The sequence below is a fragment of the Rhinolophus sinicus genome, linkage group LG03 (assembly GCF_036562045.2).
Source record: "Rhinolophus sinicus isolate RSC01 linkage group LG03, ASM3656204v1, whole genome shotgun sequence".
In the NCBI taxonomy this organism is placed as follows: domain Eukaryota; kingdom Metazoa; phylum Chordata; class Mammalia; order Chiroptera; family Rhinolophidae; genus Rhinolophus; species Rhinolophus sinicus.
This window is the reverse complement of record NC_133753.1, coordinates 22254799-22267521: the sequence shown is the minus strand read 5'-3', so window position 1 is coordinate 22267521 and position 12723 is coordinate 22254799. Positions and strand designations below refer to the sequence as shown.

The 12723-nt window shown below is 52.4% G+C and overlaps 1 protein-coding gene across 1 annotated transcript; it reads right to left on the bottom strand.

Annotated features, from left to right (window-relative positions):
- Positions 1-5325: 5325 nt before the first annotated feature.
- Positions 5326-9429, bottom strand: IRF2BPL (interferon regulatory factor 2 binding protein like). The gene has a single exon (XM_019733651.2). It carries the CDS (start codon positions 8491-8493, stop codon positions 6154-6156), a length of 2340 nt encoding a protein of 779 aa, XP_019589210.2. The 5' UTR covers positions 8494-9429; the 3' UTR covers positions 5326-6153.
- Positions 9430-12723: the final 3294 nt, after the last annotated feature.

Sequence of the window (12723 nt, the reverse complement as noted above, 5' to 3'; positions counted from 1 at the left end):
TTCCTATGCTAAGGAATTTGGACTTTATCCTGTAGGCAACAGGGAGCCAAAGAAGGTTTCTAAGCAAGGACGTGACATGCTCAGCTGTGTAAAAGAATTGACTGCTACAGAGCCATGGCCTAGAGTGGGCAGAGACTGGAGCCAACAGACCATTGAAAAGGTTGGGACACTTTTCTCTTGAGTCTAGCCTGAACTGGGGACCCAACAATTGTGCGTCCACAATATAGTACCCACAGAGAGGTATAGTACCCAAAAGAGACAGGACAACCAAGCCAGGCCCGAGTTAACTGCCACTTCTTTTTCCCTAAAACAAACAAGATTCCAAGGACAACGGAAGCTCGTAGAGCTAATGCTCCCTATAGAAATAATACATCTTAGAAAATAGAACCCCGTCTGCCTTCTGCCCACCTCTCTGTTCAGTCAAAGCTGAGACAGAGGTGGGGTTATTCTTTAATTCAGCTTGGGGGTAGCAGGCAGCTGAGGGAGACTTCAAAAGAACAGCCTTGCTCCAGAACCCCTGATTGGACATTCTGCTTGGACAGCACGGCCATGTGTCCCCAGAAGACTGAGTCTAGGAAATGCCCTCTCCTTAGGGGCTTCCTCACATCCCCTCATGTGAACAGCCTCGCTCACTGGCACTGGCCAGGCTCACACTGAGATTCTGGGAGACGGGGAAAGGGCTGAGGGATGGGGCTCAAGCTCTGAGCCTAGGTTTCCCAGGCCCTCCGGGTCAGAAGTCAGAGACCCTCTGCATGGACCACATAGGAGTCCAGGCTCCAGGCTGCCTCGGGCTTGGCTTGCATACCACGCCTGGCCTTGGTTATTTAACCTCTTTGAGCTCAGTTGGCACATTTGTAAAATGGAGGTCATCACACCCTCTTCATAGGCTGGACTAACACTTGGCTGGTGTAATGTGCAGCTACCCTGCACATCACACAGCACCTGGCATGTCACTTGTCTCCTTCAGTTCCCTCTTCAGCAGTGGGGATAGACCACCAGGCAGAGGTTGGTGACAGGGAGAGAGGAGAGAAGCCTCAAGCTCAAGGTCGGAGAAGTTCTGGTTGATCTTCCTTTCTCTCTCCCTACATACTTCTTTTTTGTTTTCCCCTTCTTTCGCCTCCCCTCCCCCACTCCGTTTCAAGCCGTTGTTTTTCATTCTAGTTGTGTAGGACACAGCTCCCTGGCCCAGGCTGGTATTATGAGCCTTGCGTTCCACTGCCAGTCGTCGGTCGGCCGACCGGCCATTCACAGCAGCTCACAGCAGCTCGCCGGCTACTGGCTGCTCACTCGGACTGCCAGCCACTGGCCACTCGTAGCAGCACACAGTAGACCGTGGTAGCACACAGCAGCACACAGCAACCCATGCCGACCTTCCGCTGCTCAGGGCAGCCCAGCTCCAGGGAGAGTTGTTGTTCACAATCTTAGCTATAGAGGGCGCAGCTCACGGGCCCATGTGGGAATCGAACCCGTGACCTCGGCATTAGGAGCACAGCACTCCAACCACCTGAGCCACCAGGCCAGCTCTCCCTACATACTTCTATGCCCTGATGGCTGTTTATCTGACTGTCTTTAGACCTTCAGAAGTTTCCAGTCAGCAAAGGGGGACGTAGTGAGAAGGTCCACAGCTCAAACGTTGAAAAAAGACTCCACCAGTTCAGGCCTACCTGATATTTACAGTAAGAAACCTAGAAACTTCTCTGATCATCCCCTTCCCCAAAATGTCTAGCTCCGAGAGACCAAGGGACAAGTGCTTATTCCCAGTCCTCCAAGAGTTAGTGAAAATACCAATCCCCACCCCACAAGGTGCTCTTTTGCTCACCTTATCATCACTCTTTCTCAAATACAGCTCTAGTTAAGCCAAGTATCCTTAAATTTTTTTAAAATGTCTATTAGAGCTGTTCCCTAATAGGGATCTAGCACAGGCTCTGCCACTGTGTGACCTTAAGCAAGTTACTTCACCTCTCTGTGCCTTGGGGCCCTCATCTCTACAAGGTGGACAGATGAGACCTAAGTTCTAACTTCAAGTTTCATGAATGGGCTTTAGATGTGCATGAACCCCTTTAAAACTGGGTAACACTGGTTGCATCCCAGAAGGGAACTGGGTGGCAGAAGAGCCAATTGTAGAAAGGAGACCATACAGTTGTACTGTGTTCTCCTTTGTATGTTTTGAATTTTGAACCAAAGAAACGTATTATCTATTCAAAAATAAATACATAAAATTTATATTAAAAAGCAAAGAAAATATATGCAAACCCATGTGTGTGGGAACACCTGAACTTTCTGGAGAAGGACTCATAATTTGTATCAGATTTTTCTAAGGCGTCTAACCTCATAAAGGTTTAGAAAGCATTCCACTAGATGACGTTAAGAGTTATTCCCAGTTTGAATTTCCTTGATTTGATGAAGTATGAGAGAAAACCAGCACTCATTACATTAACAGCCTGGGCTGGAGGCACGTGAATCTTACATTTAATAACGTAGGCATGTGTGCCCACAGTAGCTGAGCAGGTTCACAGGTGAGTACAGGACTTGACAGGGTGGCTCTCCTATGGGGCAGCCTTCAGAAATCAAGGTCAAAAAATGCCCCCCATCAGCCTATTCTCTTGAAACTCTCGTTGCCCTACCCCGGTGCCCTACAGAAACATGCAGCTTGGGTTAGCTGTACAAACAATGCATAGAAATAAATACAACATGGATTTTTAAATGTCGGCCACTTTGGCTCTGAGGGGGAACGGAGTGAAAAGAATGGGAAATGGAGGAGGTGGGGCAATTGGGGTGAACTGGGGATGAAGGAAACTCAGACTCACCCAGAGACATTCCACCTGAATCTCTGAAACCCACAAAAATCCTCAGGAGAGAAAAATGCTTCCTAGGTATGCAGTGTGGAAGGCTTCAGGAAAGGCGGAATCTAGCTGTGGGATCAAAGCAAGATTGGATAGGGCAACCAGACTAGTGGCTGAATGGGTCAGAGCAAAGAGAAAGGTCACATGGTTCCAAAAAAAGAGAAGGGAGCAAAAGCCATTTAACAAATGGCCCCTGGCTATGGTAAACTTTAATTAACTGCATCATTATAATTCACTTCCAGCCTAAGTTCCACCCCAACCTGCTCTCTCCCTCCCACTCTCTCCCTCCTCTCCCACAGGTCTCATCAAGGCAGGTTTCCTTAGTGAAACCCACAGGCTGCCTTTGCTGGTGCCTCATTATTACAGCCACTGCCTCTCCTGTTCATAATGTACCCAGAAACAAGAAAGGGGGCAAGCTACACTGTTCTCAGCACCTAATGACAGGCCCTTTTCCTACCTCTGTGCACCAAATCAAGGGTCTGGTAATCCTAAAAGTTCCAGAACGTATCACCAGAGCAATGAAGCAACTGTGGCAGGCCAGCAGGAGCAGATGTGGACACAGGGGCAGGTAATAGGGCTGGCTCCCACTTGGAACCACTGGAGAGTGCTCACAGGTTCCATACCTGGACAGGTAATCCACACATCAAAATTCACATGCGCAGTTCAAGGCTGTGGCTGAATCCACTGCTCCTTCATTCAATGGTGGTTAAATTACACCCGTGATACTCTATATATTCTCAGGCTGCTGAGCTTTTCCCATTTTAAGAGTGTGTGCGTTGGGAGAGGGGATTGGGAGCACCTTAGAGGATCTTCCAGGCGAAACATGCTTGGTTTTTATTAATGAGTTTATGAGAAAAGCCAACCCAGACCTTTCGGTGAAATGTGTGATTGGTAGCCAGGCAAGGATGGGTTTTAGAATTAACTCTTCCTACAGTCTGCTATGCATTATCAACCCCAAGTTAATTACCCCTGAGGATGAAAATAGGTTTCATGACTCATAAGCACCAATACAACACTTGGCAGCGGATGAAAATCCAAGGACACATTTGCAGGAAGCTGACACGAATATCTATTTATATGTGGGGAGATTCTTAAAGAGGTGAGACAGGCACCTCCCATGCACCAGGATTAAGAGGCTGCAGCAGATCTATCAATTGCCATTTACACACACACACACACACACACACACACACACACACACACGATTTCCACTACTTCAATGATAGTGATGGCAAAGCAGGAACAGAAACTAAAAGGGTGTTATTAACAGCAAGTCCCAACACCAACCCAACCTCCACACCGGTGTTCTGGGCTAACCCGTGATTTGTTTTTCCTCCTCAAACGTGCTGGTGCCCATACCACGGCCCTACCCTCCTTCTCCCTCTTTGATGGGAGTGTGGGGGGACACCATGTCTCTTCCCTTATTCGTCCATCCTTGGTAGGGACTGTCCTGGTCCAGCTGGACCCCAACCAGGAATGGGGTGTGGCAGGAATGAATTTCAGATCGAATGGCCGGTTGTTTTGCTTCCTCCCTCCTGTTCTCTCCTCTTGCTCCATTTGCCTCCCAGGAAAGTACAAGGTTCACACCAGGGTTGTTTGCCTTCCCCGAGCTCTGGGAGGGTTCGTCTTGTTTCTGCCAAGGGGGCTCAGAGCTCTAAAGGACATTGCTGTCCCCAGTCTCCTTTCCTATCGCTCTGTACTTCACAACTGTATCCAGCAAGTTGATTAGGTAAATAATTGCATCTCTTCACCAGTGGGAATGGTTTTTATTTGGTGTCATAAGTTACCTTTGCTCAGAAACTGGGTTTGGGTTTTTTTTCTCTCTTCCCCATTCCCCACAATTATCTTCTGACCAGCTAAGTGTCCTGCCTTTAGAAATACATAACAAAAGAGAAGGAAAGAAAAAACGTGCAATGAAAGGTGAAAACTGCTTTTCCAATGCATCAGCTAGAAGCTGCTGGGAACTCTCCTGGCTTAGTACATGCATTTGTTTCCCAGTTGCCCACACCCCTCCTGCCTCTACTGATAGCTCTCAGCTCTGTGGCATTTTTGCTTTAAATGTGCAGTAACAGTGATTTCTGCCACATCTAAGAGGCAAAGCACCCTAGTTTTTTCCTACCACTTGCACAAGTCACAGCTGTTATTAGGTATCAGCATATACTCAGGGCCACAAGGCGAGCCACCAAAAAACAATCCTGACAATGCCATTTGCAGCTGGGGCAGCACATCCGGAAGAAAATAGAGATGCCGAAGAGTAAACAGAATCGCTTAGTCAGCAACTGTCCTCGCCCAGAGGTGAATGTAAATAGCCTGGTAGTGAGGGGGAGGGGCAGCCAGCCAGCACAGGGCTTTCCACAGATGCCATCTCTGAGGCCTTTCAAAGGCACCAGCATTTGTGTTCTACGTTGGAGACAGGGAGGGTGTACCCCATGTTAGAACGGTGTGGCCTTACCCCTAGAAAAACACACTTGCTGACTCGGGGCAGAATTAATATCAATTGAATTTATTACAAGTTACTAAGCTCCAAGGCACATTACAGTGTTCTGTTAACTACAGAAATGTATAAAGGACAAACAGAGCAGATTCTCCATGTCTAGCATTTCGCTCTACTGTTCAAAAGCATCCGTGCATCAATAAAGCAAAAACAAAACAACACGTGAAGATTCAACACATTCAGGTCAGTAGAAACAAACCCAAACATTTTCCCTCACAAACTTGCAACGAAAAACACCCCGCCCCCCCGCCCAACATCCCCCTTACCATTTTGCAAACAAAACAGAAAAACAAAACAAAACAGGACAAAATAAAGTGAAGACTTCAACACTTGGGGCTGTTTAGAAAGAAGCTGTCACCATTTTATAGCATCATTTTTTTAGGCAGCAACACTGGCCTTGGCAAAAAAAAAAAAAAATTTTCTTTTGTGTGTTTTTTTTCCTTTCAGAGTGCATAACATTTACAAAAATACACACCAGCAGCAGTCGTTGCTAAGGGTTATTAGTTCTGTACCTAGGCAAACACTCTGCCACCAAATAAATGCTAACAAATATGATGCAAATGACCCAACCAATATTATACTGCTCAACACAAACCAGCTTATCCTTCAAATGAAGAAGTTACATACCTTTGTTTCAAAATATAGAAACATACGACGAAAATAATGTCTATACATAAGACTAACTTTTTGCAGTTTGTTATATTCACAATTCTACATCTTGGGGGTGAGGGAAGGGAGGGTCGATGTGGGTGGGGGAGGGGCCCTCTGCATTGGAGAGGAACTGGTCTGGGGCAAAGGAGCTGGCTGTCTTGTGGTTCAAGGGTCTCTCTCCTTTTTCACTTTAACATCCCCAGCTAAAATCGTCGCGATTTCACCCTGCATGAAGGCCCAAGGTACATTTGACCCTACTAAGGGACATTTCTCTCCGCTGGGGCAGTACACCTCGCCGGTGGCCCCCTGGGCCTTGATACTCTCTCTAGAGCAAGGGAAGCAGAATTTGTGGCTGGGGACGGATGGGCACTGAACAAAATGCGTGTCCTCCAAACGTTCGTGGCAAATGGTACAGCAAAGGGGCCCACTGTTGGCCATAGGGGAATCCGGAATGTTTTGGGGGTGCACTTGGTCCATGCCTGGGTGGGTGCTAGGTGGCGGGGGCGCCACCTGCAAATTCAGGTCCCCGTTCCGTGAGGCCAAACGGCGCTGCCCGGGCACAGAAGCCGGCGACACTGGGCTGCTGCTGTTGCGCCGCGCGGACGCAGTGGTGGAGTGCACAGAACTGCCATCCTTGGGCGAGTGCGCGGTGCCCAGAGTGTCTGCCACCGACATGAGGGCGGCCATGGGGGATGGACCGTTCTGAGGGGCCGACTCAGGCGGGGTGGTCCGATTAGAATGGGGTCCCAAGGGTGGGGGCGGCGGAGGCGGACCCCCGGCCGCATGCCCTGGCGCCGCAAAGCCCCCGGCCGACATGGTGAGCTTTAGTGCCTCGCTCTGGTTCGCCATCCACTGCTGCCTCTGCTGCTCCTCGCCCAGCTTCAGCGCGCCCTCGGCAGAGTCCGGAGGCTCGGGGGACGCCTTCCTCTTGCGCAGGTTGGCGGCTGTGCCCCGACCCGAGGGGGTGGCGGGCGGCAGGGCCCCAGTCCCCGGGGGTGCACTGGGGGCGCGGCTTAGACTCACGAGCGCCGTGGGCAGCATGGGGCAGCTGGCGTCCAGGTAGGGCTGGGGCAGCATGTCCGCGCCGGGCACGCCCTCCTTAAAGAAGCGCACGGCCTCGGGCAGCAGGTCTCCAAGTAGGCGCCAGTCCCCGGAACCGTGTTTCTTCTCGTACTCCAGATACTTGAAGCCGGAGGATAGACCCCGACCGAAGTCCTTCATACAGTCCTGGTACATCTGCTTGGCCACTCCAGATGCGCTGGAGTACACGTTGCCCGAGCCCGTGGGGTACTCAATGAATAGCTTCAATTCGTAGTCCATGCCGGGCTTGGAGACAGCGTCGAAGGCGAAGACGCGGCCCAGCAGCGAGTGGTCCTTCTTGAAGCGAACCTCGTAGGGTGTGCAGCCAGCCAGCGTGAGCAGCGTGTCGCGGACCATCTTGGGCTTGTTTGCCCACTCCTCCGCGCGATTGCGCAGGCTCTCGCTCAGCTCCGCCAGGGCCTCGGCGTTACGCTGCTTCTCCTTCAGCTCACGCTCTTGGTCGGTGCTCGACACCGAGCCGGGCCTTTTGCCGCCAGCGCCCACGCCCACCTCGGCCACCGACGACGAGGTCGAAGACGATGCCGAAGACGACGCGGCGGATACGCCCGGCGCGCCCCCAAGACAAGCGGGGCCCCCGGGGGCCCCTGGGGGCGCGGGCGTCGGGGGCCCACGGCTGCCGAGGCCGTGGGGAGGCGGGGGGGGCAGCACGGCGGCGCTGGCCGGGCCGTTAAGCAGCGTCTGCGGCAGCAAATTGGGGGGCACCGTGAGTTGGGGGCCTCCGCCACCCCCTGGGTTGGGCAGCCCCGTCACTAGCCCACCGTGCGTCCCGCGCCGAGACGACGCCGAGGACGAGTTGGGGCTCTGGCGGTTCAGCTCCGGGGGTCCCTCCTCTGGTGCCGACTTGGGGAAGCCATTGGGGCCCCCCAGGCCGTTGGGCAGCCGCGCGGCGTGGCTGCTGCTTCCCAAGCTCACCGGCGGTGGCGGGTACTCGAAGCGGCTGCGCTGTTCCACCGCGGCGGCGGCGGCGGCAGCGGCGGCTGCGCTGAGGCCGTAGCGCTCCAGGCCGGACGGGGCTGCCAGCACCGCAGGCTTGCTAGAACCATCGACGTGGTTAAGCTGTTGTTGCTGCGGCTGCTGTTGCTGTTGCTGCTGTTGTTGCTGCTGCGCGGCCGCCGCGGCTGCCGCTGCCGCCGCCGCCGCCGCCTCCTTAGCCGACAGGGCCACCGTCTTGACCCCGACGGGCGGCGGCGGCCCGGGGGAGCGGCCGTCCTGGAAGCAACCATGCGCCCGTTTCAGCTGGCGCGCGGTCTCTATCACGAACTCAATGCGATCGGCGCCCTCGTAGTTGACGCAACCGCGGCATACGGGTTCCGAGAAGTCCCAGATCATGGCCCAGGGCATACGGGGCAGGTCGCACAGGTAGCAGGATTGTCTCCGGGACGAGGACACCTGCGCCGCCGACATGTTGCCAGCCCTGAGAAAGGTAGGCCCCCGCCCGGGCTGTCTCCGCGGCGCCTTCTCCTCTGGGAGGACCAGCAGGCTGGGGAGGGAGTCCGGCAGCGGGGGAAGCGGGGGGGGGGGGGCGAGAAAGTTCTGCCCCAGGGGCTGGAGGGAGAGCGCGAGTCTCCACCGCCGGCGCTGCGCCTCTCTGCGGGGGCTCCACCGGCCGAATTCAGCCCGCTCCTCGCCCCCACCTCCTACTGCGGCTGTCTCGTCGGGAGGGGAGCTCAGGCGCCTTCTTCCTGGTGCCGCGGACCCGGGCTGGATGCTCCAGGACCGGGGGGAGGGGGCGAGGGTGCCGGGTGCTGACCGCCGTTGGCTCTTGGCCCCCTCCCCGGAGAGGCTGGTGCGTGGAAGCTCGAAAGGGGCTGTCTCTTCCTCTCCCCTGGGGGTCCCCCTACGAGCTGCGTCCTCTCCCCGCCAGGCTCCCTGGGGCGAGGGCTAGAGGGTGCAGTGCCACCCGGTGCCCGGGTCCAATCTTGCTGAAATCGCTGCTTCCCAGGGCTGGGGTAGGGAGGGGGAGCCCAGAGAGGAGCTTCTCTCCTCCGCTGCGTTGGCTGTTCCGCTGGCGGCGGCTGGGTTTGCACGGCCGGAGGGAGCCACCGCGGCCACTGCTTCCAGGACGCACGAGAGCAGAGAAGACCGCACGCACGCAGGCTCCCGCCGCCCCCAGGCCTGGCCGGCACCCGGGCCGCACCGGCTGGAGGCGCTCACGTTGGCTGCAGGGCGCTCACGCGGCGCCTGGGCCCGGGTCGCATCCCTTCCCGCTCGCACTCGCCCGGAATGTGGGGTTGTGATTGTTACTCTACGTTCCGGAGGCGCGTCTCGGCGCTCCCGCTCGCGCTGCGGCTCGCGCTGTCCCCGGCTTGGCCGCGCGGGATGCCGCCCGGGCGGAGCGCTGACGTCACCGCCATGCTCTGCACCAGCTCTCCCCCCCCCCCAACCCTCCGCTTTTACACTTCCTCTGTAGAGCCCACTTGTTGCTCGGAAAAGGCGCATGCGCGGCTGGATGCCCAGATTCCTCTCAGTGGGCCCCTCCTCCACGCCTCCGCCCTCCCCTCCCCCCCTCGCCGTGTGTGTACAACAGCTGAGGCCTTCCGAGCTAATGCTGGAAGTCCAGCGCTGGGGGTGGAAATTAAACAGACGATGACCTTTACTTTCCCCGCCCGGCTTTCCCAAGTAAAAACGCCTTTAAAAACCACCAGCGTCCTTCTGATCCCGCTCCCTCCCCCACCCCACCCCACCTCAGGCAGTGAATTTAAATGTCCGGTTTCAAATTTTCGCTGTGAATTTCATATAGGGTATTACCTATTTCATCTGCAGTCAAACCTCTTCCCCCCGGTATGGATTTACATTCATTGCTACCACTAATGCTGAAGCACCTGCAAAATTAGCTGTTTTCCAATCTTCCAGAAACTGCCTTTCCGATTTGTTTTGTGCCCTGGTCTAGAACCTGAGCTTCAGCGCTCCAGCCAAACGAATTCGGGGTGAGTTACCCCCTCCCCCCAGCCTCAGTCTAAAAATTTTGGCTGAGTGTCTAAAGAAGCTACGAGCACCCAGAGGCCTTTAAGGAAAAACAGTCAACTGGCTGCGCACAACTGCAGTTGGGGGCAGGGAGGGGAGGTGCTGGAGAGGCCAAACAGGTGAGAGGTTTTTCCGGGTTGATAAAAGAAGGTGGGGGCAGCGTTTAATAATATTGATACCTCTTTGTAAAGCGCAGAGCAGTTTACAAAGTTCTTTCTCCCGGGCTGTGATTTCATTCCGTAGTGCCCCAGAAGGCCGAGCCAAGGCCGTGATTTCTGTTACAAGTCACTGCTCATCAGTATTGCTTATTGTAAGAACAGATAATGTTGGTCATAGCTCTACTTGGGGCATTTCAACTAGTTCTTCTAAGTATTGGATCTGTTTGGGAGGGTTTTGTTTGTTTTGTTTTCTTCACCCTCATAAAAATTGAGAGAATCCTGGGTAAGGCTGGAGGAGTGGAGACAATAATGGGATTTCAGGTTCTGGAGTCTGGCAGATCAGGATGGAATTTCCTTTCCATCACTTACAGTAAGTTCGCAGTTAATGTGGTCAATATGTTCTTCTACCTTAAGCAGAAACCAATTTTACCATAGGCTAATTGATATAAACGAGAGTTAGGTTCCTACAGCATTTCATCAATATCAGCGTTATAACGAAATGACCTTGAAAGAAATGCTGTTATTGGAGGACCTGCTGTATTGGCTTTGTGACCTTGAATTAGTTACCCTCATAACCTCTGTTTTCCATCTGCAAAATGGGGTCATAGCTCCTAACTTATTAGGACTGTTTGAGATTTCATTTTGTTTCTGACCATAATAGGTAAGTCACTGAGACTTGCTGTGAGCCAGACACTGCTAGGTTGTTTACTTGCATCATCATTAAACTCTCAATATTTAAAGTTTAATCTACAAAGTAGATTTTGTTATTAACTCTGTTTTACAGGCTCAGAAAGTAAAGAGGTTAAATAACTTTCCCAAGGTCACACGGCCGTTTGAGACAGCTGGGATCTGAATCCAGTAAATCTGATTTGAGAGGTGGCTTTGACACGCTTAGGTTCTCAAAGGTGGTTTGGGTACTCAAAATTTCCATCAGACCCCCCCCCCCTTGTTACATACAATCTCTTCTAAAGTACTATGCAAATACACCTTCATAACCAACCCCCATCTTCTTCTTCCAAACAGATTGTGCTACTGAGTTCTTCCATATACAGACGTTGTGGATCTGCCATTGCCACAGACGCTAACATAAATGCATCATACAGTACGTATAGTGTCAGTCTCACAGGAAGCTGTCAGTAAGTGTTGGTTATTATTAGTATTGATGTTAATGTTAGAACTATTGCTACTTAACATGAAAGTACTTTGTAAATTGCATAAAATGTAAGGACCATTATTCTTACTACTATTACTACTAATTGTAATAAAGTTCAGTTGAAGCAACACGAAGTATTTATTTTTATTTTGACACTTGACCTTCAGAGCCTTCCAGCATTCCCAGTACATGATCTCCCACTCATTCTGGAGCCCAGGGTGCAAAGGAAGGGGAGTTTTTAAGGATAGGGAGAAAGGGGAAAGGAAGAGCCCTAGGGAGCCCCTCTTTCATCTCAAAGCAGCCAGATTTCTGTTTTTGCAAAACAGTGAGCTCACTGTGCACTCCCCAACAATAATAAACTTTCCCTGGCCTGGCTGGCTCCGGGCAGCGATTCCTCTGTAAAGAGCCGCTCCAGGAGCCTTGCCTCACCCTTCCAGACTACAGCCCTCCCCATACCACAGCTAGCCTGGAGTGAGTCAAAACATAGGGCTGGGAAACGCAATGATATCCCCATCAGCCCAAAGCTCCGGGCTCATTAGCTTTGGCTAGGCTGGTTTTCCCACTTCTTTACATTTGTATTTATCAGCCCTTCCCTTTATTAAAACAAAAATGCTGAGGACTAGCAACCTAGTCCCAACCCTCTATCCAGGCTGCTAGATAGCAAGTTGCGATTCTGTTATGGTGTTATGTTTGGTATGCACACACGTCTCCATCTCCTTGTCTGTCTTTACCCTGATACTAAAGGATACACACACACACACACACACACACACACACACACACACGATATCTTGACACAGTTAGAAATAAACACGCATTTAAACAAACTTCCATACAGTCTCATAATCCTTTAAAAAGCATAACTCTCTTGATACCCTTCCCACCCTCAAAAAATCACCATCATTTATGGTGATAAATTTCATCTGAACAGCTTGTCTGAGATGGCCCTGCTTGGGGATGTGTTAAGGGATTGTGAGAGGCAAGAACATCAATGTCTTGGAGATGGATTTTTTCCCTGAAGCAGAATCCCATGTGACAACACTGTATCCATAGTGGGAAGGAACTGGGATGGGGCGGGTTTCAAGCAAAGCAACCAGGTGGAGAAAGGGACAGAACTCTGGCGGTAGGGTCTAGGAGACTAGGTAGCCGAGACCGGCTCAACGAGACACGTGGAGAGACGCCTGCTGCAGTCCTCCCTAAAGTTCCTTGCTACTTACGTTGCTGTCTTACCCCAGCTTGCCATGTAAACTGGCACTCTCAGAGAACTTCGCTCTAAATTGGAGCACAAGGTCAGCTCTCCACTTGGCCTTTTCAGAGGCCACAGCCAACGTCAGAGGTGAGAGGGTCGCAGAGCACCCA

Bases quoted from the DNA above. Each gene is read 5' to 3' on its own strand.
- IRF2BPL (XM_019733651.2), bottom strand. From the start codon at position 8,493: ATGTCGGCGGCGCAGGTGTCCTCGTCCCGGAGACAATCCTGCTACCTG.